Below are 24,498 nucleotides of genomic sequence, written 5' to 3' on the forward strand. Positions count from 1 at the left end.
GACAGAACACAATAGTTGGTAATTCTTAAACTCATCTTATCTGAGGTAAGTAATTTGGATCGAGTTTAGCGAGCCCCACATCTGTCTACAGTTTTTGTTACACCGCCCTTACGAGAAACACTAGTTGAATGACATCTACGTTCTCAGAGGTGCGTTACTATCAAGATTTAACTTTCTCTTCCCAGGGATTCTCATTCTCAATAAACTTGGGCTTCTCCTTACGTCCCAGTATTCTGCTTAGGGTCAAACGCTTGCTCTGAGTCATTCGAAACTTGGAGGAAAATCCCACCCCCCCCACGTCCCCCCGTTACCGGGGGCCCCACCCCCATGCTCGGAGGATCGGGTTCAGCTGGGCAAACTGATAGCCTCGCTGAATAATGCATGCGGCACACCACAGCCCCTGCGGATGACAGACAGGGCAGCCCCGGCAGAACCCCCAACAGCAAATGTGAGCCCCCCCCAAATTCTTAACTACAAAACAGAAGCTCCCAGGAGCCTACCTCCAAGACCTCACCCACGTCCCCGTCACTGGACGCCTGTCCCACACCAGGCTTGGGGGTGAGGGGACACTGTCCAACTGCCCAGGGCCCCCAGGCCAGTGTCAGAGACACAGACCCTTGGTTTGAGGTGTTGAGACCCCTGGAGAAGCCCCCGGCTCCACAGGACTTGCACGCTCAGCTCACCAGCACAGTTATGGAGCACAGGTGTGCCGGCCGAGCCCTGAGGGTCAGTCACCGAGCCCCAGCGAGGGAACACAGCCCCACCTTAGAAACCAGGACACAGGCCGGGCACAGCGAGTAGAACCCACAACAAAAGAAAATTCTTTACAGATGAAGAAAGCGGGATGAAAAGACAGTGCCTGGGTGGGAGCCTCGCAGCTGGGCTGTGCAGGGATGTCTGTGGAAGGTGGGGGGGCGGGGGGGGGGGAGGGAGATAGGGGCCAGCTGGACAGGGGCACACAGCCCGGCCGAGCCCCCAGGACGGCGGGGGGCTGGGAGGGCAGGGGAGGGGAAGGGCAGTACAGGTTTGACGACTGTGCTTTTCAGCAAGGAGACAGTTGCCTTCCAGTCCTAAGAACCAGCTCAGGGCCTGGAACTAGAAAAACTCGAATTTCCGAAGGCCGCGTGAAGTGTAGGCAGCGTGTGCCGGCAGCTCAGGCAGGAGTGCAGATCGGGACGCACGCGGAGCTAGGAGGGCCTGGGGCACCACCGAACACAGTGGCCTGAAGACCACCCCGCCCTGCGGAAGCCCGTCCCCACTCTGGAGCTGAGCCCGCAGACCGGGGTCTCCGTCCTCACAGAGACACCCTGTGGCTGCTGTCACAACCTTCCCCAGCAGGGGAGGCACAAGGTCACAGGCAAAGGACGGGGACACCTGCAGGGTGCCTGAGAGGGGGTGGCTGTATCCCCAGTGACTCAACACTGAAAACGTGCCCATCGGTCCTCGGTCCCCCCAGTGGCCTTAGTGCTCCTGCCACCCACGCCCCTCCCCCCACCATGCCACTGCCCGGGACGGAGATTTTCAGGTAAGCTCCTGACCAGCGCCTCAGTTTCCCTGGCTGTACTCCCTCCCGGAGGGCGGGAGTTGTGTCTCTTGGCCTGGAGCTCCCCTGGACGCCAAGAGGCTGGTGTCCGGGAGCAGCGAGCAAACTTTGCGAAGCCCCTGGCACCTGAGGCTCCTTGTCACCACCTGCTCCTGCGGCTGGGGCCACCCCTCCTCTCTCCCCTCCCCCAGCTCCCGTCACACCTCTCCTCTTAGCTTTGTTTGACTTTCTCACCACCTGGGGGAGCCCAGACACCTGCCGGGCCCTCCCCTCCCCCCCCACCGCGCCCCCACCCCCCCCACTGCACCCCACCTGCAGGGAGGGAAGGCGGAAGCCCGGCCTCGAAGGCTGGTCCTGGGTGGGGCCCTTCTCACTGTGACTTCAATATTGTCCTTGGACCAAATTCCCAGAACCCCAGACACACCCATTTAAAAAATATAAATTAAAAAATGCATTCCAGCAGGAAAAAAAATTCTGGGGTGTGTGCAGTTCGGCGGTTTCCATGGGCGGCCCGAGGGTCTGAGGGCTGGACCCGCTCACCTGCAGGAGCGGTGTGCAGTTTCGCCTCCGGGCGCTTACCGCAGCAGGTCCCGGCCGGCCAGTCCTGGCCCCAACCACACTGGGGACCCATCCTTTCAGCAAAGGGGGCTCGGCCCACCCTCCCGCTCCTCTTGTTCACGGTGAGGTGGGGGGACAGAAAGCGACCAGCCCCCCGAGTCAGCTACATGGTGGCCCTGAAAGACTTCCAACCCTGGAGGACAGAGTGGAGGGGGTGGCGAGGTTCTGGGCTCACTCCTGCTGGGCAGGGAAAGGCAACCTTGGGGGCGGGGGGTGGGGCCCAGCAGCTGGGCCTCGAGGCTGGGAGGGGCACCCCTCCCTGCGTTATCGGTGACGAGGGGAACGGAGCCAACTCTCCAACAGCAACGTGTCCCAACGCAGCTGGAATGCTAACCAACACCTCCACCACCCGTGTAAGACACAGGCTCAAACTTCCCTTCCTGCCCGGAGGCGGGACAGCAGCCTGGGCCAGACCCGCATCCGGGGGGAGAACACGTGTTCCTTACTCATCACCTGGAGCCACAAGGACAGCCCAGTGGCCCTCGTCCCCGCCGGCTCCACCCCCCGCCCCAGCTGTAACAGCAGCTCCATCTCCTAAGTCTGCCCCCCACCTCCAGCCCACAGACCCCCACCCACGACAGCCACAAGGAGACGGCCGCCCGTCCACACGAGGGAAAGGACCCAGGTATGGGTGCCCAGGCTGGACCCCCAGCCACTCCTGTGCCTCCAGACAAACAGTGGGCACAGCCAACCCCCCATCGGCGCCCACATCCAAGGCCTCGCTCACTCATTCCCACCACAAATACTTGCTGAGTGCCGAAGGGCCGGGCCCGGTGGGAGCCAGGGGTGTGGTCGGCAGGATGGCACGGCCCCCATGATGTCCACACCCTCCTCCCTGCAGCCTGCGGACAGGTGACCTCACTGAAGAAGGGGCTTCGCAGGGGCTGGCTCAGGCAGGGACCCTGACACAGGAGGTGCTGCTGAGTTACTGGGCCCCCGAGGCAACCACAAGGTCCTCAGGAGAGGGAGGGACGAGGGTCCAGAGTGGAGCTGTGGGCACGGTGGCCGAGGATGGAGCCAGGCGAGGAGGGCAGGCGGCGGCCCGCCCCAGACACTGGGACGGAGCTGTGGGAGCGTAAGTCCCTGCTCTCAGAGGCATGGGTCTGCGGGACTGTCACAGTTGCAGCAGGGCGCGGGTGGAGGGCACGCAGGCCAGGCCAGCCCTACCCTCAGGGAGCCCGTGTTCCGGCTCTCTCTGCACAAGCCGCTGCCCCGACGCCGGCCGCTTAGAGCCTGCAGAGGGGGACCCAGCAGAACCCGGCCCAAGAGCCTCTTCTCCCCTCCGACGGCACGGGGCAGCCTCATGAGGAGGTCCGGTCCAGACTACGTGAGGCGTGTCTTCGGTCGCTTCTCCAGCGGGGGTCAGACTTGTGCTGCCTACTTCCGTCCCGGGCTGACTCACGCCCTGTGCCCAGAAGTGGGCTGCGTGGGACGTGGGGAGCTTCCCTGCTCTTGTGTTCAAGTCTCTAAAAGGAAAACGAGCCACAGAAGCCTGTCCCCGCCCGGGCACGGCCTCTGGCCCCGGCAGACAGACACTGGACAAGCCAGTTGACAAGAAGTGGCCGCTGTCCAGCAGAGCCTTGAGCTGGTGAAACCGCGTCCCCAAAATCACACGTCCCAGGCCTGAGCCCTGGTGCAGGTGACTGCGATCTTATTTGGAAACAGGCTCTTGCCGATGGGATTGAGTGAACACGAGATCATACTGGATGAGAGAGGGGCCCTGGTGCAGTGACCGGTGTCCTTGTAAGGACAGGAAGCCGGGGCGCAGAGAGGACAGGCAGGGAGGAGACGAGTGAGGACGCAGGCAGAGACCGGCCTGCCGCAGATGCCAGAGAACTCGAGGATCGCCTGGGGCCACCCAAGCTGGGAAGAGGCAGGCAGGACCGTCCCCACGCCCTGATTTTGGGCTTCTGGCCTCGAGAACTGAGAGAGAGTCAGTCTCCACAGTTTTCAGCCCTGAGTCTGTGGCCTTTGATGCAGCAGCCCCGGAAGCTTGCAGAGCCCCACGGCGGTTGGCTGTCCTGTGCTCTCTGCCCAGGGGTTGGGGGGGCGTGCTGATGCTGCCAGAGCCCCGGATCTGGGGGTGGAGCGGGGGACTGCACGGAGAACTCCTAGGAGGCCCCCGGCTAAGCGTATCTATCCACACTGCGACCTCTCCATAAATGACCTTCTGGGAGAACAAAGTGGCCCGGGAGCGAACCGGAGCCGCAGAGGCAGGCAAGAGAGGAACCTCCAAGGAACCCTGAGTATCCGAGAAGCCCCTCTTCCTGAGGCAGGACTCCGTGGCTGCTCCATCTGAGAACTTAGTTACAGGCTAGGTAATGGTTTCCGTACCGAATGGGAAGAGCTCGCTGGTTTAAGGACTAGACTCAACGTGAAGACGGATGCTTCGGAGCGGAGCTTTAATCCTGTATGTCGCACCGGCAGCCTCGCGTCCCCGAGTCGTGGGGCCGTCCCTCCACAGGGGACAGTGCAGCTCGGAGCCCACACAGCACCTTGAATGTGGACGTGCAGCGTTCAGCCTGGGATCGCTTGATGCGGTCGAAGGTCACGTGACGGTGGAAATACGTTACCATGGGGGGGTGGCCAGGGTCCCGGGCCCTGGGGAGGCCGCCACGGGGGACAGTCGGGGTCCCAGGAAAGCCCTCGCACAGGCCAGCTGGCCGTCCCCTCCTGGGGGAGTTGGCACAAAGCTCGAAGCTGGCCACACCGAGACTCTCCCAAGTGGCTGCACACCCACTGGCTCCCCAACCTGATGACACCCCAGCTGAGCTGCTCCCGTCGTGACTCAGTGTCTGTCCAGTGCGGCAGGGGGTCGGAGGCCCTGGGACCCCGCACTTTGTTGCCAGAAGCAGCATGGTTTGCAGGGGTCACCGAAGACCCCTCTGAGTGCAGACAAGCTGCCCGGGGTCTAAAGACAGAGGCTCAAGAATAAACGCCAGGGGCTCCCAGGAGGCACCAGGGGCCATGCCAGGCCTCCCCTCCAACACGGAGGATGGTGGGGAGCCCTCCGCCTCCTCAGGACATCACCTGTGGGCAGACGCCCGCCTGGCCTGGGATGAGATCGGGCCTGCCGGCCACATGGTGGGAGGGATGGCGCCCCAAGACTGAGGGGAAGGGCCTGCCCGGGGGCTCAGCAGCATCACACATGGCCATGCGGTGACGCGGGGCCCGCCCGGGCTGGAGCCGGACTGCCACAGCCACCCCAGGGTCCGCTGAGAATGGGACAAAGGAACAGAAGGGTGTCTTGTCCCCTCCGGTGCGGTGACAAGAGCAGCAAAGACTTTAGCACGTGTGCTTGGGCCTGTGTGAGGAACGGGCTGGTTAACCCCTGACCCCCGACCTGAGGGACGGGGAGGTAAGCGAATGACCCTCAGGGAGAGAGGGGAGCCACCAACACATAAACACGGCCCCCAGGAAGCCTTGAGGGAGAGGGACCCCTTCCAGAAACTTCCCGGAGCAGGGGAGGCGCTGCAGGGGATTCTGAGGGAGGCAGCGAGCGGGGACAGCTCTACCGGGGGCCTCGGAGCCTCCCCGAGGCCAAGGCGGACTCGGGACCCACAGAAGCGCCGGCAGGGGCATCCCTGAGCCCACGCGCCCTCCCTCCACCCACCCGGCTGGCGTCGGCAGCACAGGAAGCTGCCCAAGCGCCAGGCCCCGGCTCGGCTTCCCGGGAGCACGTAATAAGACCCTCGCGACGACAGCGCCGCTTTCACCACGAAGAAATGGGCTCAATTACCTCCACGCCGGAGAGCCAGGGCTTCAAAGGAAGAAAGGAAGAAAGAGAGGAAGGGGCCGAGGAAGGGTAATCGGCAGCATCAGCCTGTCTCCGAGGGAAACACACACCCTCGTCTCAGTGCCCGAGACACCCCGATTCTCCCCCTGGCTGTCCCACCGTGCCAGTGGGTCTTCTGGCGATGACAAGCCAGGCCGTTTCCCGGTCATTATTTCTCTAGAAATGACTCCCGTGATGAAAATGAGATTTGAGAACTTTGGAAGTTCTCCACAGGTCAGCCTCAGTGTATCCTGCCCAGACCCAGGCCGGCTGCTACGGCCCACGAGGCGATGCGGGGATCCTGGACCACGTTGGACCCCAGCCTCGACTCCCACCAGAGCGGGGGGGTGCAGGAGGGGTCTCCCCCACCAGGTCCCCACAGACATGTCTCGACCAGGGAAAGGGCCGATTGCATGGCTAGGCTTGGGCGGCCTGCCTATCGGGCCAGTGAGCGCCGGCCAGACACGCAGCAGGTACCCGATCCGTTCCCGGGCGGTGGGACAGCGACTGCATACAGCTGGTCCCCTGGAGCGTGGTGGGCCCGTCCTGGGGGTCCTGGGCCACGGCACTTCAACAGAGGCCCAGAGGCCCGCTCCACACCGTGAAGTGGGAATGAGAGGAAGGGACAGACACCTCCCCGCATGGTGACTTCCTTGCAGTATGGCGCCACTAAAACTTGGGGGGGTGTCCAGGTCTCCTGGGCAGAACCAGAGCCCCCTCCCCGCCCCCCGACAAACTCAAGAAGGGAGGAAGGGGCTGCGGGTCTCCCTTGTGCTCCTTCCCCGCTCACCACCGAGCCCCAGCGTAGCCAGGAATTCGGGGTTAACACTCGCTGAGTGAGACAGAGGGAGAGAGGCCTGCAGACCTGATGGGAAGGACAGAAGGACAGCTGGCCTGAGGGCAGGGGAGGGGAGGACATGGGGCAGGCAATCAGGGCCTTTGCCGCCCCCGGCCTGTTCCCACCTGATAGGGTACCAAGCCAGGGCTCACACCCCCTCCCTCCAGTGGCTGCCCGTCCTGTCTGGGGAAGCCCAGGCCACCACTGCCTTCCTGTGGGGCCCCAGCCTGGCTTCCCTGTCTCTTCCAGCTTCAGAACTACCTGCTAATGCCATAACCCCCCGTCTAAGCTCAGCAAACTCGGGCTGTGCCCCGCACTGGCAGACAACGATTTCACAGCTGCGTCTATAAGCAGAGAAACAGCGGACAGTCGAAGGAAGAACCACAAAGCCACCTCCGGTGTGAACTCAGCCCCGCCCAATCCCCAGACCGCTCCCTGAAAAGCCAGCCCGGTGGGGCCACCGCAAACTCGTTCTGCAAGTGGTCTCCACCGTACGTGCTGGCCACCGAACACTGAAAGCAGGAAAGCGCGGTCGAGTGCTGCTTTTGGCTCTGCCATTTTAGCAACAGCGTGGCCACCTGAGGAGCCGCCCCGCTGGCGCTGGGTCAGTGTGACTGGAGCAGAGAGTGGTTCCCGGCAGAGAAGATGAGTCGTCTCTGCAGGACAATGAGGCGAGAAAGCGTGGACCTCATTCCGGCCATTACCAGCTTGACTTCCGTCCCAGCTATGCTGCCGCCGGCCATAACCAGTGAGCCCCGAAAGCCTCTGGGACGAAGTGCTTGCCGTGGAAAGCCCCTTCCCAGGAGCAGCCAGGCACGCAGACTTCCCCAGGGGAGTTCTATTCTCACAGGGAGGGTGACACGTGCCACCTGGGTCGAGAGGGACCTCAGGGCTGCTGTCGGGAACTCGTTCCCAGGCTGACACCCCGGACCAGGGCCTGTCTGCCTCTCCAGCAGTGGGGGGGGGGAGAGGAAACCTCCCCCTCCCCACCCGGGGAACCTGAGAACTGTGTGAGCCGGGAGCCTCGGGTGAGGCAGAGGGCCCGAGGCGCCCCACCCCACCCCCCAGCCAGCCTGCGCCTGCGGGGGCCCTGTGCGGCGGCACCTACCCGTGAAGCCCTCCACACACTCGCAGCTGTAGCCGCCCTCGCGGCGGCGGCAGCGGCCGTGGACGCCGCAGGGGCTGGAGTAGCACAGGTCAATCTCGGTCTCACAGTAGTCGCCGGTGAAGCCGGGCGGGCAGCGGCAGCGCAGGCCGGTGATGGGGTGGATGGGCCGGAAGAGCACGGTGGTGGAGCTGATGAAGGGCGCCGAGCTGTCGAACTTGAGCACGGACACGCACTTCATGTAGTTCTCGCAGGGCTCCCGCAGGCAGATGTTGTCGTCGAAGGGCAGCACGCGCTGGGCGGACACGGCGGTCAGCAGCGTCCGGTTCAGGTAGATCTGCTCCTGCAGGTCCTCCGAGGGGAAGAACCTGTCTCGGACGCCGCCGGGCAGCAGGGCGGAGAAGGTCACGTTCAGGATGTTGGAGCTGACGTCCGTGTCGTTCTGCACGTTGAAGACGAAGACGGCGTCCTTGGGGGTGGACAGCACCGCGGCCACCCCCTCCACGAAGAGGGACAGCAGCGGGGACAGGAACTTCTCCTGCGACATGTTCTCCAGGCGGACGGTGATGCTGTTGGTCAGCATGTCGTCCGTGATGACGGTGACCCTCAGGGTGCAGAGCGCAGCCACGCTGTGGACGCCATCTGCGAGACACAAGCGGGGGCGGGTCACGCGGTGCCTGCCCACCGGAGGCACTGTCCCGCCTGTGAGCCGCCCCCCGCCCCGTTCCTCTCCCGCCCTCCACGCCTCAGCGGGACATCCCACGGCCACCCTGGTCCAGCCCCTCACCGCCCCGAGACCCCCACTCACTCTGCTCCCGGCACGTGGGGACCCTGAGCCCTAGTTTTACGCCTCTGCAGCTGTTCCAGCCACCAGGAGACCCCATCCAGTCCCACCCGTCCCTCGGGCCCAGCTCGGACACCCCAGTGTTGAGGACGGTCCGCCCAGGTGCGCCCCTGCCGGGGCCAGGGTGAAGGCCTCTCCTCCCTCCTCATCTCTATGTGCCCAGCCCACAGGACACGCTCAGCAACGCCAGCTTAGGGACAGGCACGCAGGGACGCTGCGCCTCAGCCAGCACGTGCAAACAAGTCGTGAAACACGGATTCTAAGACAGAAAGGGCAGGATGTTTTGGTTATAGAGCTGAGCACCATCGGCTCTGAGCCCAGAATCAGAGGGGTTGTTCAAGGACTGGCCCCAGGGGCTCCCCAGGACGGCGATGGGGTAGCCCGTCAGCCTTCCTGGCCCCCGACCAGCTCGGCCACCCCCACCCCCAGAGGGCCTTCACCCGCCTCCCAGGCCCACTTCTAATGCACCAAGGGACCCGAGAAAACCTGCAAAGTCACATCCTTCTGACTCTGCTCAAACCAGCGTCCCTGCAGCTGGATCCCCCAGCGTGGCTCCCTGCCTGTGTCCCCTGTTCCCGTGGGGTACAGCCCCCTCCCGCCCTCATGGAGCACCAAGCTTGTGCCCACAACGGAGAAAGGAAACCGCTCCCCCACAAGTCCCAACACAGTCGGTGCTCAGAGTCACAGTCATGCAGAGGTTCCGACAGATTCCGAGAAAACCGGCATCATCCTCGGGACGGGTGAGAAACGCCGAGTCACAGGGCCCCTTCGTGCCCGAGAACACGAGCCCCAGATCCCTGCAGGGCACCATCGCTTCTGAGTCAGGCGCCGGGCGCCCCGTCGAGGCCGCATCCAGGCCTCATGAGGACCGGGCGACATGTGTGACCTGGGGGAGGGGATGGGGCCCCAAGGCTGGTCTCAGACCCAGGGGCCCGCCCAGCAGGGGGTCCTGTCTGCAGCCCAGACCCCGCCTGTGGCTCACATGCCAGGTGAGGACCATAACAAGTAATGAGGAAAGTAAACGCAGGCAAGAAGAAACCGCAAAGCCCGTGGGGCCCCCAGACCCTTGCTCCTCCCCTCTGGGGTGGGCCTGGACCTGCGGCTGCCTCCGTCTCCCCCTTTGGAGGCCCTCCTGCCGCCGTCCCAGCAGCCTCCTCGTGGCCCCAACGGCACCTAGAATAAGACCCACACCGCTGGCCCCACGTCACCTCCCTTTCCTCGTAGCGACACCTCCAGTCACTGGGCTCCCTCCCTCTGCCCCGGGGCCTTCACTCCCCTTGTCCTCTGCCAGGACCGCTGGCCTCCTTGTCTGCCTGGCCGCTCCCACGGCCCTCCAGGCCTCCGCTGCACGTCCCTCATCACGGGGGCCTTCCGCACACCCCCTCATGCTCTGCCACACCCACGTCAGTTCCCAAACAGCGCTGGTCACGGCCCGATTTTATTCTTATTTGTTCATCTCCGTCCACACACCCACCCGCCATCTGTGAGCCCACGAGGACTGAGCGCCTGCAGCCTCATCTAGAACAGCCCCTGGCACCTGCGTCTGCGTGAAAGGAAGGGTGGGCGGGGGGCGGGGGCCGGGGGGCGGTGAGGGGGGCAGGGAAGGATGAAGGCTCTGGGGGCTTCTCCTCAACCCCAGGCTGACGTTCGAGCAAACAGCACCAGGGGCTCCATCTTCCATGAGAGCTATTTCTCCTGAGTATTTCTTTTTTCTTTTTTTTCTCCAAGCCCATCATAACAGCCCAGGGTGTAGGATGTCACTTGTTCGCTTCCTCGTGGCCGCTACTACTATGAACCGTCCTTTCTCCCTCAAACCGCACGTCTGTGTGTCTGGCCCGAGATGCGAAGGTTTCTGAGGAGCTGGTTTGAAGCTCGAAGCTCAGCCAGTCCCGGGGGCTCTGGGCTGTCCTGCCCACCGGGAGGGGCGGGGGCTCTGGCGCACGGACCCTCTGCAGGAAGCTCAGGAACACCCGGGGACCCAAGGTGCTTTGCAGGGACAGACACCGTCACTCAGGGACAAAGCGACTCCACCAGAAAAGAGCGTTCCAGTGAGGCCTGGCGCCAGCGGTCAAGGGGAGGGCGTGGCTGTCCCGGGTTGCCACCACAAAGTGCCACAGGCTCTCCTGTCGGTCTGGGGGCCAGGCGCCCGAGCCCAGGGGGCGGCAGGGAGGTTCACCTGGGGGCTCCGTCCCGTGGCTCTCTCCCGGCGGCTGGCAGTCCTGGCGTTCCTTGGTGTGCGGACGCGTCCCTCCCACCTCTGCCTCGTCTCCCATGGTCTCCCCGTGTCTGTGCCCAGCTCCCCTCTCTTCAAAGAACGCCTGGTGTGGGGTGAGGGTCTGCCCGAATCCCGTGAGCTCCTCTCAGAGCTTGCCTCCACCACACCCGCACAGGCGCCACCCCCAGACACCACCGCACCGAGGCGCCCAGTGGACATGAGCCGGATAGATGGGACTGGGGTGGGGGGCAGTCTCCGACACTGCCGGCCTCCCGGCTTTGGCGGGTGGACACGGGGCAAACGTCCCGGCCGTGGCCTAGGCTTGTGCACAGACGACGGGTTTGCAGCCCTGTCCGCGGGGCTCTGTGCTAACGTCCTCCCCCGCACGTCCCCGGCGGTCCTCCTCACAGCCTGCGGTGAGAGGGCACCACTGCAGGCCCTTCACAGAGGAGGACGCTGAGGCACACAGAGGCTGATCCAGGAGCCCGGCCGTGGTCACCCGGCCAGCAAGTGGCAGACCCAGACGGACCGCTCGAGCTCCACCGACAGGGGACAGAGGGTGCTGAGGAGCGTGGTCCTGGCCTGGGAAGGCCCATCAAGGACACAGAGCAGGAGAGGCGGGTTCTGAACACCCAGGGCCACAGGCATGACCCAGTGAGTCCGGACCATCAACAGCTGGGGCTGCAGCCCTGCTGGGAGGGGCAGGACCGCTGGCCGTGCGTCTGTGTCACCCACCCCATGCACCCCGGGGTCACGGGGGGCCCCTCTGGCTCCTATCGCCAGCGCCCTGCCAGGCCCAGCTGGCACAGCCCGTGACATCAGGCCGGCTGTGGACACGTCCACAGGGCGATATTTGCTGTCTAGTTGGTTTGTGACAAAGGCCGCCCCTTGTCCTGCCCCCTCCCCAGGCCTCACACCGGGACCGCCCGGGCCAGGCGACTCTGCAGTGGATTTTGAGGGGCCTCGCTGTTTCCGAGGCCGGGTTGAGGGCAGACCACAGGTGCAGTGCTTTGATCTGCAGCCTGGACAGCATCTGGTTTCTCTCCTTCGTGGGCAACAAAAGTTGAACCTGGAACCCGCGCCGCGGTGCACAGGCTCCTCACGTCCCACGAGCATTCAGGGGACAGAGGGGACAGATGCTGGTGTCAGGCCCGACGGGCACACGGGCCAGTGAAGACGTTGCTCACAGGCATCGCGCAAACCCCAGACGGACTCACTCTGGCCCTCAGCGCTTTCTTTGTTTGCTGGGGAGCCCCTTACCTGGCAGGCTCTCCTTCCAGGGGCTGGCCACAGAGGCGGCACAGCTCTGCCTGGCATTCCCGTCCCCGTGTTTGCTGAGACGGGGAGCGAGGGCCCTCCTAACCTCCCCGGGCAGCCCAGGCCCTGGGTTTCTCCTTGTTGGAGCCCAAGTCCTCACCTCCCCCCTCGGCCATGAAGGACCCCACCTGCTCCCGTGAAGCGGCAGGCCTCCGCGAAGGCGGCTGTCCACGCCACAGACGGGCCCTCGCACGGGGGAGGGTCTCGCACTGTGGCCTCCAGCTTCGGGGGGGCCACGCTGAGAGTCACCAGGACCCTTCTGCTGTCCTGGTTTTTGCGCATTTCAAGGACCGACGCAAGAACCTGTAGAGGTCTGGCAGCCTGACCTCACTCCCCGCCCTGCTGGCCAGGCTGACCCGGGCTCTTCGAGCAGGAGGCTGGCCGGGGCCTCCGAGCCTCCTGGCACCCTCCCCACCACCCCTCCGCCCTGCTGTCCCATCCTGGGAACCCGCGCCAAGATGCTGGAGGCCAAGATCAATCGCCAAAACAAATTTAAAAGAGTCAGTGAGCGACAGGGCGCCGGGCCTTCTTCTCAGCCGAAGGGCACCTTCCGGCATGGTGATGTGGCCGTGCCACCTGCCGAGGACATCCGGGTGCTCTCCAGCCCTGGACACGTCGTGGAGGAGTGGCTGTCCACCCTGACAGGCCTCTGTCGTCACCAGCACCGGCAAGCGGCGCCCCTACTTCCCAGACGGTCCAGCCACGGTGGCCTTGCCCGCTCCCTGGGGATGGGTGGCATGTGGGTGAGTGCACGCGTGGGTGAGTGAACGCATGGGCCACCTCTCTACCCGGCTCCTGACCGGGAGCTCTGCCCATGTCACCCACATGGGTGGACAGGGCTTCGTCCGCCACAGGAAGTTTCTATTTCTCCGATGTGATGTCCCACACCCTTGTCTGGCCCTTGACTCCCAGGCTTGCCAGCGGTGCCTCTGAAGCACTGGCTGTGCCTGGGGACCACTGGAGACAAGTCCCTGGACCATGCCCTGCCTGGGTTTCCCCATCAGCTGACCCGAGACGACAGGGTCTCAGGCCCCTCCAAGTGTGTGATGATGTCACGTCAGTCTTGCGAGTCTCTCTCTTGCTTCTCCTATGGCCCTGTGAGGGGCAGAGCAGGTTCTGTGGCCCCGGTGACAAGGGCCTTGGTGCCCAGAGAGGCCCAGGACACACGGCCTTGGAGTCACGGGGACCCGGGTCACGATCTTCCCGAAATGGCACACGGAGGCCGGGCCGCCTCCCCAGCCACTCTGCTGTCACACGCACTTTCCAGGGAGAAAACAATTATTAACTGCAGAGGCTTAATGAGGAGAGGGGGCTGCAAGGACCTCCAATGCCAATAATTTGTACCTATTAAGAGTGAACGTGTCACGACAAAGGCACCTGGAGCCAGCAGCCTAGGACGCTGGTCCCTTCGCCTCCAGGAAAGTAAACACGACTGAGCACCAGGCCCATGGTGGAGACACAGTCGGAGGTCCTGGCTCCCGGGCCGGCCCAGCTCTCCCACTCCCACTCCCGCTCCTGCGGGCTCCCGGCCCCGACGCTGCTTCAGGGAAGGGCCCTGAGGACCTTCAGCCCAAATCCCTAAAGGAATGGGGTGACAGAGATGGAACTGCCAGTGGGCCAGCTGCAGGGGCATGGCCCTGGGGGACCTGGGGTCTGCATGGCCTTCCTTGCAGGGAACAGGGCCTCCCCCTAGCCCAGCTCAGCCCTCAGCAGCAGCTGCTGCGGCCTTAGCTTCCCATGAGGGGCAGAGGGCACAGCATCAGATGGGGACTGGAGGGGCCGCCCTCCTGACCCCGAAATGTCTCCACACTCGGGGAGTCCCTTCCGGAATACTGTCACCGACACTTCTTGCGAGACACAAATGCCACTGAGGGGCTCTGCTGAGCCCCCGATGTCTCAAGTAGGGTGGGCAGGGCCACCCAGGACTCCCCGGGGCAGGACTGCCCTGCTGTGCCCACTCTGGTCAGGCACGGGGTGCAGCCTGCAGCACCCCTGTGGCCATGAGACACCCTGGAGTGGGCCTCAGAGACGTCACCCAAACGCTGCCGGGCGAGGGGCGGCACCCAGCCTGGCCCCCAACCCTCTGTGGGGACAACCCCCCGCCGATCATCTTCGCCACTTCCAGGGACCCCCTCCGTCCAGTTGAGTGAAGAGCCGGCAAGTCATTCTCTTTTGGAGAAAAGATCAAATATTGGCCCAGACGGCTATTAATTTGTAGCTTCCATCCTAACATCTGAGAACAGAAAAGGAGGGGTGTTCTTGTTTTTTTTCCTGGTTAAATATTTGCTAAGAAAATTCCAGTCCTAAATTTCAAGAGGCTGAGTCAGCATGACATTGGACGGTAAGAACAGGAGCTTTAGATGATTAACCAGGGACTTCTGTGGACGTGGCCGGAGAACATCTCAGCGAGTGGGAAACGCGGGCTCGAGCGTCCTCTCTTCTCGCCTTTGTTCCACCGCCGCCGATGGACACGCTTTCCTGCAGCTGAGTCTTCCACTCCCTCCTTTCAGGTCTCTGCGCCCCCTGCGTCCAGATGGTGAGCTCAGCTCCCAGTCCTCAGCAGCGGCCTGAAACTCTTTCCCACCTGGACCTGGTTCTAGCGGGATAGCAGCCAGCCCCCACCCCCGCCAACGTTTGTCTCGTGCTCGCCCCCTTCCTCTGCCTGCGTTAGCAGCCGTCCCCTCCCCACCCCCACCCGGGCCTCCGCCTGAAATTAATGAGCAGCAGGAGCATCCTGGGTCTGCGGGCGAGAAGATTCAAGGAGGCTCAGCACGGCACTCGGATGGGACGAGGCCCGTGGCGCTGCCTCTGTCTGGCTCACTCTGGGGAGCTAGACAGGAGGAGACGGCCGAGTGAAGCTGAAGATGACACCTGGCTGGCTGACACCTTCCCCGTCGTAACCCTGGGGTCCGAGCGCTCCAAACTGCCGCGGGGCTGAGGCTGCGTCTCCCGGACCAGCAGTGGGCACCACTCCCGATCCGTGCCATCCACGTGTGCACCCCGTGCTCGCCGGGCTGGGGCAATGCCATCGTGTCTGCGGAATGGACTGGACCTGGAGCGGTCAGTGGCTGCCCGGGGGCAGACGGAGGGGACACAGGACCGTGTTCCGCTTTGGGGAACCGCCGTGGGATGTTATTATAAGACAATGACCCCCTTCGCCCACCCATTCTATTCCCGCTCTTCACACGCCTTCGCGTTTCAGGTCCTTTGCTAAGTCCCACGAGGACACAGTCTGCATGGAATGGTCTCTGCCGTGCGTCCTGGCCCAATACCCCCTCCACTCTACCTGTCGGCCCCTGTTCCCCACAGCAGCTGGGTCTCCTCTCTGTCCCCCCATAGGCCACCTGGCTCCCAGGTGGGGTCTCCACTGAGCACCTACTGTGTGCATGGCCAGGGCCTCCTGCCCCACTTACCCGCCATGTAATGTCCCCTCACACTCACAGACACACCCGCGCACACTCGCACATGCACGCACACCGACCCACTTGTGCACACGCTGATGCTCACGCACACACTCACATGTACACAAGTGCACACACATGCACGTGCTCACGCACTCACACAAGCACATGCTCACGTACACATGCACACACGTACACAAAGTGCACACACACATGCACACACGTGCTCATGCACTCACGTACACACACACATGCTTGTGGCTATGCACACTCGCGCACACATGCACACATTCCCACTCGCACACACACTCACACACACTGCCGAGCTTGGAGAACTCCTGCTCCAAGTTCTTTCCTGGAGCCTCGGGCTGGGCCCGCAGATGGAAGAGATCAGTCTAACATCAGATATCCCGTTATTAAGTGATTAAGAGACGACTTAAAGCAACAAATTGGAGTCCCCTCCGCCGTGCCCCGGGGTCTGAGAAGGACGTGTAAGTTTGCCGGGAGGCCACCGTGGACTGCGTTTACAGTCCATTATAATGAGACATGATTATGGCAGCGATTCTTTTAAAGATGCAAATCTGTAGCCCGAGCACGAAGAAACATGAAAAAAGCTAATTAGAATTGCCGTCACTCGTTAATTCAGCCAACATGCTCAGCCAGATCTAGTGACGGACGGGGAAGCCCACAGTCCTGCCCCCCGGGAGCCCCAGCCAGGTGGGGTGACAGATGGGCCTCAGACAAGCACCGTGTGGAAAGTGTCATGGGGGGATGTCCAGGGTGAGAGTGGGAGATGGGGGAGGGGCCTGCCCTGAGCTTCGGCTGCAGGAGGATGGGCCACTTGGGGCGGGAAGAGCAGCCAGGTGAGGGGTTGTGCCCAGCACGTGCCCTGGGCCGGTGTCCACCCCAGTCACTCACCTTACCTGTGACAATGGCCACTGCAGGGCCTTCCCTCCCCCATGGAGCAGAGCTGCACTGGGGGCCCACGCCCCCTCCCACTCAAGGGGCACGGTGGCCAGCAGGGACGCAGGATGTCCTGGGAGGCTGAAGGGCCAGGTGTTTCTGGGAGACTGGCTGCTGAGCCACTGTGCACAGTGAGGGGGAAATGTGGTGTGTGGGGCCCCACGGAGGCCCCAGGGCATCGTGTGAGTGTGTGTACACATGTGCGGGCCCAATGGGCCTGTTAGCGGGGAGTGTGGCTCTAACCGCCTGGGTCCCCGACCCATGGCCAGCCCCTGAGAAGGGCAGGCGCTCAGAGTCAGGCCTGCCTGGCACCTGGGGGCTCAGCACCACCCAGGAGGAGCCCAGGGCAGCCCCAGACCCGGTGCTGCCGGCCTGGGCAGTGGGAAAGCAGTGGGGAGATGGCTCTGAGGAAGCTCCCAGAGTCCCCGGGCCCCACCGGCCAAAAGGGACCCTCAGATGCACAGGGCCCTGCGCTCTCCTTAATGTCCGACAGAGCAGGACCCGAGGAGAGATTTCCCAGGATCCCTGGCTGTCGCCGAGCTGGGTTCCTGAGACCCAACGTGCAGCCCCCACCCAAAGGTTCCAGTCCTCGGTCTCGACCTTTGCGTCACAGTGAGAGTCCAGGACACTCCTCCCCTGTGCCCTCCGGGGCCGGGATCATTGGTGACACTGGGGTGCCTCCCTCGGCCCTTCTAGAATGCTGCTGTAGCCTGCAGACATGTGGGGGAGCAGCGGAGTTCACTCTTCAAACAACAGAGAGATCCACCCCGAACTCCTGCAGACGCCGCGCACCCTGTCCTCAGCACAGCGGGGCTCCCAGTGGCACCCCGGGGACCGCCCGCCGCCAGACGCCTGCCCAGCCTGCGCTCACCCTCTTCCTCCACAAGGCCCTAGTGAGTCGGTTGTATTTGCCCTGTTTCACGCACCAGGCCCCAGGGGGCAGGAGGTTAGGTCGTGGTCACAGGGCTGGTTAACGACATGCCAAAATGCAAACCCGGGTCCGTCGGGGAGTGCCAGGCCCCTCCCCAGTGTGGGCGCAGGAGCCCAGGAAGCACGCCTGCTGCCCTCCAGCAGCTTCCGCCCGGGCTGGTCAGCACCCAAGTCAGCTTGCTGCTGTGGCTGCGGCTGTGGAAGCACCTGGGGGATGAGAGCCGGGGGCAAGGAGGCCTGGTCGGGCGGAGAAGGTTTGTGGGGTTGGGACATTACCTGCACAGATGCCTGTTGGGGGGCCCTGCCCTGAGTCCCGCTTTCAGGGGGACCCGGGGGCACATGCACGTGGAGCCCCGACTCCCCAAAGACGTGGACATGGAGGGGTGGCCAGGGCCCCACATGGCAGGAGGCCCGGGCTCCCCAGGAGGGCCCTCCTGGGCTGGGTAGCCGTGTCCTGCATGCCCACCCGGGCGGGGGCTGCCGTGGTGGCCAGATTGCGGTTCCCGCCAAGTGCAGAGGTCTCCAGCCTGGCCCCAGCAGCCCCGCCAGGGACGACCCTGCCTGCGGGCCGAGTCTCACAGGGACCCCGGGTTGGCGGGTGGCTGTGGAAGGGCCTTGGGCCAGGACCCAGCTGGCCGGTGACAGCAGCCGGGTGGTGGCACTGTGTGGGCACTGCCAGCGTGGTGCTCCCTTCAAGGAGCCCCCAGCGGGGACGGCAGGGGACGGGCACGCAGGAGACAGCGTGGGAAGGTGGAGGAGGTGCGGCAGGTAGGTGTGGGTATTTCTCCACCAGGGCAGCCGGCCCATCTGCACTGGGCAGTGACTCTGCCAGGCGGTGTTCGGTTTTGGGGGTGCGGCACGGGAGCAAGCAGGAAGCATGCCGCCCTCACGGTGCTCACCCTGGTGTGGGGGCCCTGCCCAACCGAATAGGATCTTCCCAGCACTCCAGGGCTGGTGGGGGGCATGGCGGGGGAGAAGGGTCCGGGGCAGGTCAGCCGGGCTGAGGGCTGAGAGCTGCAGGGGGAGGGTTGGCCTGGGGAGGAGCGAAGGGACAGGATCTGCACTCCCAGGGCAGCCCCCCCCCCTCCCGGGCCTCACAGGAGGCTGGTGGATAAGGGGCCAGCCCTGACCCTACTGCTAACCCTGACCCTGCACTCGGTGCTGGGTGGGGCTCAGCACTGGGGCCCATTCTTCACCACCCTGGACACTAGAGGGGAGCTGGAGACTGTGGCCTTCGTGGGGGCCTAGCCAACCCCAAGCTCCCCTCAGACATCACAGGAGCTGGGGCCGGATGGAGTCACCCGCTTCCCAACTGGGTGCCCAGCTGCTGCCCTGACCGACTCCCTTGGTGCTGGTTTTCACACGTTTGGGGAAAAGTGCCTACTGTGTGCACCATGCATCCAAGCCATGCCCCCTCCACCACCTCTGCTCCCTGATACTGGCTCAGGGTCAGAGCTGGCCTCCAAAGAGACCTCCCGGTCAGCTGCATGCCAATGGTAACACAGACATCTGAGAGTCAGAACCCAGCTCCCAACGTTGGCCCATCTGCACCCTGTCAGTGTGTCCCGGCCTTTTGCTTCCCTGGGGGGCTGTGTGCCCTATGACTGTTCCGGAACTTACATGGTGGATGTTCTAGAAGCTTCCTCCTGAAGGAGCAGTCTTGGAAATGGGTGAGCATCCCAGGAGGTGAGACACCTCCTGCTGGGAGTTGGTTGGGGCTGGGGTGCAGAGGGGACCCAGGAGCTGTGTGGGCAAGGCCTGCTCAGAGCCGCCGCCCCGGTGCTGGGCCACCGTGCTGTGCAGATTACAGAGCGCCATGGGCAGTGAGCGCAAGGGAGCCTCTGCGGACGCCCTGCCCAGGTGGCCGGCACCAGGGAGAGGAGACAGCGCAGGGGGAGCCCCTGTCCTGTGGGCTTGGCGTCCTCTCAGCTGCCCCTGGAGCATCTGGCACGACAGGGGCCTTGGAGGCCGATCGGAATCTGCCTGGCTGGAGTCTGGCAGCAGAGGGCCCTGCTGATTGATCCCCATTTCCGTCCCCATCAGCAGGCTAGACTCCTGGTGAAGGACGCTGCTCCCAGGGGTGCAGGCTGGGAGCCCGCTAGCTGCTCAGGTCCTGGCCCGCGAGGGCCAGAAGCCCCAGGGGGCATCCCTTAACAAAGTCCCCAGAGTCGGTGGGGACAGAGATGGGGAGTATCCTGGAGTTGCCCTGGGAGGGGCTGCGTCTAGCGGAAGTCCTGCAGGTCCTGACCAAGTGCCCTGGGGTGTGGGGGAGGCCCCCGATCGCTCGCAGGGGCGCCCTCCTGTGCCTCACTCCGCCCGGGGCAGGGGGGGGTGTCAAAGCCGCCGTCCCCATGCGTCCCGTCACGGAGTGCGCATCCGCCGAAGGGCACCTTGTCTCTGATTTTGGCCCCGGCCCGAGGTAAGGGGTGGGGGGAAGGTCAGAGAAAGGCAGGAGAGCGTGGGGACCTGGTGGGCCGGGTTTGTCACCTCACATCTCAGAACCTTGATTTATTCCCGTGACAAAGGGGTGTGGTCCGTTTCACAGGTGTTTGCAAAGCACCCAGCAAAGTACCGACCCTTTTGTCAGGGCGCTGGAAGGTCGTCCTTGTCACCTGGGGTTTCAGTAGCTAATTTCCCAATGAAGTATCTGATTTGGTGTACAGCGGTTTTCTGGGCAGCTGGTAAAACATGTAACGAACTCCCCTGCCCCTCAGGACAGGCGAGTGGGTGAATCGCCGGGACCTCACCTGCCCCCCGGGCCCTCTCGGAACGACAGAGAGGGTGTGATCTGCCTTTATTTCCCCTTCGAGTCCAGGACGCTCTGACCATTCTTCCAGAAGGTCTAGACAATACCCAGGACCCCTTTTCGGGGAGATGCCCTCCCGGCTGACGGGAAGATGCCTTCAGTCAGTTCTCACTGGAGACGTTCCGGTGTCAACAACGGTTTAGTTCTGCCCTTGTTGGGGGGGCGGGGGTGCAACCTCTGATTAGCTGTGTGGCCACGTCACGGGGGTGGGGGGAGGGTCACGAGTGCCATCCGGGCCAGTCTCCAGCCCCGCTCCGCCACCAGAGTCGGGGGCACGTTGGTGAGTTTCGTGCTGCCCTTGAAGGCCCGCAGCCGCCCCGAACGCAGATCAGACCCGGCTATAAAGGACGCCTCAGGAAAAATGGCATCGGACGTCAAAGGGCCCGCAGAGCCATTGTTGTGAAGCCCCTCAAAGGTCACACCCGCAGGTGTGGGCCCGCTGACCTCTGTTCTGTGACAAGTCACGGGCATCGTTCACGCCCCCTTTGGAAGCTGGGGTCCCGCCTGTCTTTTTGCCGGTGGCCTTTGTGCTGGGCTCCCATTCAGCCCACCCCATCGTCAGAAAAAGCACAGGGCCGCCCGCTGTCATTGTCCTCGAGGTTACTCATCAACCGCCTGCCCGCTGGCCTGCGTGGGGCTCCCAGTCTCCGTGGTTACCGCCACCGCTGAAAATGTGATCCCAGAGCCTTGGGGGAGGGGCTGCACAGCTTTATATAAAAGGCGTCTCCAGCAGGCAGGTGAAACCCGGCACCAGGCTTTTGCTGCCACTTCCCGGGGAACTTTCCTTGTGTCCCTCTGTCCCTCGGGGGCTGTGAGCCCAGCTCTCTTGTTGGAGCGGAGCTGGCTGCGGGTGAGGGGCGGGGAGGAGTCAGCAGGAGAGACTGGATCCCGAGGGATGGTGGGCGCTCCCGGGGGCCTGGCATGCTCTGGAGGCTTCGGGGAGGGGGTTTGCAGACAGTGGAGGGGTTGGGGTTATGAGGGGCGAACGCAGAGGATGCTGGGAGTTGTGGGGAAGGGTGGATGGGTTAGGGCCACAGGGGAAAACAGACTTGGTGCCATTTTTAAAGTCCCTGCAGAGCACCCCCATTTCAGGGTGTGGTGGAGGTCTGGGTGTGTCCCTTCGAGCTGTTACAACCACGCAGTGACTCTCCTGGGGACCAGTGTGGGCACATGTGCCGAGGCTTCTTGGGATTAGGTGCGTGGAGTGGACTTGATGCGTCCGCAGATGTGGGGTGTCTGAAGTTTGATGACATCGCCAAGTTGCCTTCTAAAGACCCGTCACTGGGGGACATCCTTGCCACCAGCCCAGAGGTGTGCCGATGTGCCTTCCCAGGCTCGATGCTATCGCTGTGTAAAACGCCCGCCAATCTGATGGGCACCAGGCAGCCTGCCGAGTGACTTCGCCCGGTTCCTCCGCGGGGCCGCTTCTCTCCCAGGCTGTGTTGGCCGTTTGCACTTCCTCCCCGGCCTGCGGATTCCTAGTCCTTCCCTCTCGGCGGTTTCTGGTTTGGGGCTTAGCGTTCCTGACCTGGTATATAAACGTGTCCCATGTTTTAATGAAATGTTTTTTTTTACAGTCTTATCTTCTTATGCGGTATGGCTCTGTAAGTTACTGAGTTAATTTGAGGGTGATGGTGTGAGGTAAATTAGGCTGTGTTCCCAGATGTCTCGACACCTGACATGTGCAGAATCTGCCGCCCCCTCCTCGAAACGCCACCCCCGTCACGAGCTGCAGGGGACGGTCCCGGCCCCCCACACCACTGCACTGTCCTCGTCGCCGTGGTCGCGTCAGAGCACGTTGTGAGCCTCAGAGGTTCTTGCTTCCTCCCGTCGTTCTCGTGTGGCTTTTTCAGGCTCTTCCTGCGGGTTTTCTCTTCTCTGGAAGCTGAGTCAACCCTTACTAAGGGTCTGCTGAATTTTGTAAAATCCTATTGGAAAATTGCATTATGTTTATGGGCTGCTTTGGGCCGTGGGTTGAACGGTGCCTCTGGAAAGGTGAACCTGCCCAGAACGTGTGGGTGCGACCTTTTACGTAGGAGCAGGGTCTCGCAGATACAGTGAAGCTCCAGATCTCCAGGTGAGTTATCTCAGTTCAGGCAGGCCCTCACTCCACCGCAGGTCCTGAGGAGGGGGAGGAGGAGATGCGCAGCGAAGGCCACGCACAGATGGGGCGGAGACTGCTGGGATGTGGCCCAGCCCCAGGGGTCTCGGAGGATTGCCGGCCACCCCAGGCGCTGGCTGGGGAGAGGCAGGGGAGGGACCCCCATCAGCCTCTGACCTCCACCCAGTGAGAGAGTCGTGCCCCCTGCGATCCCCCACCCACCTGGTGGTGGTTTGTTACAGCGGCCACGGGAGAGGAGAGCGCCTTGAGACAGAGTAACATCTTTGCAATATTGTCTCCCTTCTTAGAAACATGGTCTGTTGCTTCCTTCCTTAGCGTCACGTGCGCTGTGTGTTGCAGTAGAATCGGTCCTGAGCTCCAGGTCCAGATTTCACTGCAGGCTCATTTCTAGGGATTGCGGGGGTTCTAGCTGCCGTCGCGAAAAGCACTCGCTTTCCACTGCGCCTCCCGCTGGCTCCTGCCGGGTGCTGGAGAGCGATGCGCTTTGTCTGGTGCTGTTGTACCAGCCGCCTTCTCGAGCTCTCTTGTTGATTAAAATAATTTCTCAGTCTGCTTCTCTGGGAGAGTGTCACATCAGCTACCAGTAACACATGTTCTCTTCTTCTTTCAGCTATTTCTCTCTTTTCTCCCCTGGTCTTATTTTGTGGTCCAGTGGTCTTTACCATCTTGGACCCGGAGCAGCCCTGGTTATTTGCTCACGGGCAGGATTTGGACCTGCTGGGCCCACCCTGGACCCCAGACTTTGGTGGCACTAGTTGTTGGTAATGAGTTAGCTCACTTTGGGCAGCTTGTGAAAGTAAATTGTTCATTCACCCCATCGGTGTTAATTTAGTTTCTACTATTTGTCAGACTTTGCTCTAGATGGTGGTATACAATGTTGTATTAGAAGTCTTAGCCAATGCAGTAAGACAAGAAAAAAGTAGCTATACACGTAATGATACGTGTGTGTGTGTGTTGCTATTATTCACCGATGCTATGGTTACATGCAAGGAAAATCCAAAAGCACGTTCAAATAAGTGATTAAAATAATAAGTGAGTTCAGCAAGACTGTTGGACGCTTGGGTGATTACGAAATCAAATGTATTTCTATGCACCAGCAGTGAGTGGAGAATGCAGCAGGATATATTATTTTTGATAGCATAGAAAGATCAAATAACCAGAAATAAATCCAGTAAAAATAGGCGCAAAACCACAAAGCGTGATTGTGAGAAATTCAGCAGGACTTAAGTAGATGTGGGGATTAGCCACGTTCAGGGACGGGCGGACTCGCGCTGTGGCGATGTTATTTCTCCCTAGACTGCTGGCTGGGTTCCACGTCAGACTACCCAAAACACAGGTTTTTAGGGGAAATGGAAAAAAATTGACAAGCTGATTCTAAAATTCATACGTAAAAACATATAACTTCACGTGTATGAATACACGTTAATGTACATACAGGGTTTTGTATGTAAACAAAATCGTGTGCAAATTTTATAGGCACATAAAATTGGCCGAGAAGAGCCCAGGCCGGAAGGCTGGGAGAAGACAAGGTCGGGGGACCGGACCTGCCGGGTGCCGAGGCTACTGGAAAGTCGCTGCGAGAAGCAGGGTCTGCCGGCCCCCAGGGGGCCTCGGGCACAACACTGGGATCAACTAAGAGCCCAGAAAACAGACTCCCCAGGTTTGAAAGTGCGGCTGGCTGATCAGGTAACAAGGAATAAAGAATTCATGGAGCTGAATGACACTCCCTGAGGATGATTCTGGGCTCGTTTGAGTCCCTCCTATGCTTTTTTCTGACTATGCTCTCCTAACTTTCTGATCTGCTGGGTCTGATCCGCCCTTGAGCCCGTCTACAGCCAGCAGGTCCTGCCCCTGATGGCGAGGGTCCGACGCAGTGATCCCACGAGGTTCTCCCAGGCACCTGGGCACCTGGAAGTCACATCACCTCCACTCACAGTCTATTGCTCTGCCCCTGAACAGGCGCTGGGGCCCCAAGGCTTTGTAGAGAGAGGAGCCCCTCCCTCCCCGCTCCCTGGGGGCAA

The 24,498-nt window shown here is 62.4% G+C and overlaps 1 protein-coding gene across 2 annotated transcripts in view; it reads right to left on the reverse strand.

The window, feature by feature from the left end:
• The window catches only part of CELSR1 (cadherin EGF LAG seven-pass G-type receptor 1), a 105,488-nt gene that overhangs the window by 63,431 nt on the left and 17,559 nt on the right, over positions 1–24,498 (reverse strand). For both annotated transcript variants that reach the window (XM_053919744.2, XM_053919743.2), the window contains exon 2: positions 7,883–8,521. In XM_053919744.2, coding sequence (XP_053775719.1) covers positions 7,883–8,521 — 639 coding nt within the window. The remainder of the gene's footprint in view (positions 1–7,882; positions 8,522–24,498) is intronic.

This window comes from Desmodus rotundus, chromosome 3 (assembly GCF_022682495.2).
Source record: "Desmodus rotundus isolate HL8 chromosome 3, HLdesRot8A.1, whole genome shotgun sequence".
Taxonomy (NCBI): domain Eukaryota; kingdom Metazoa; phylum Chordata; class Mammalia; order Chiroptera; family Phyllostomidae; genus Desmodus; species Desmodus rotundus.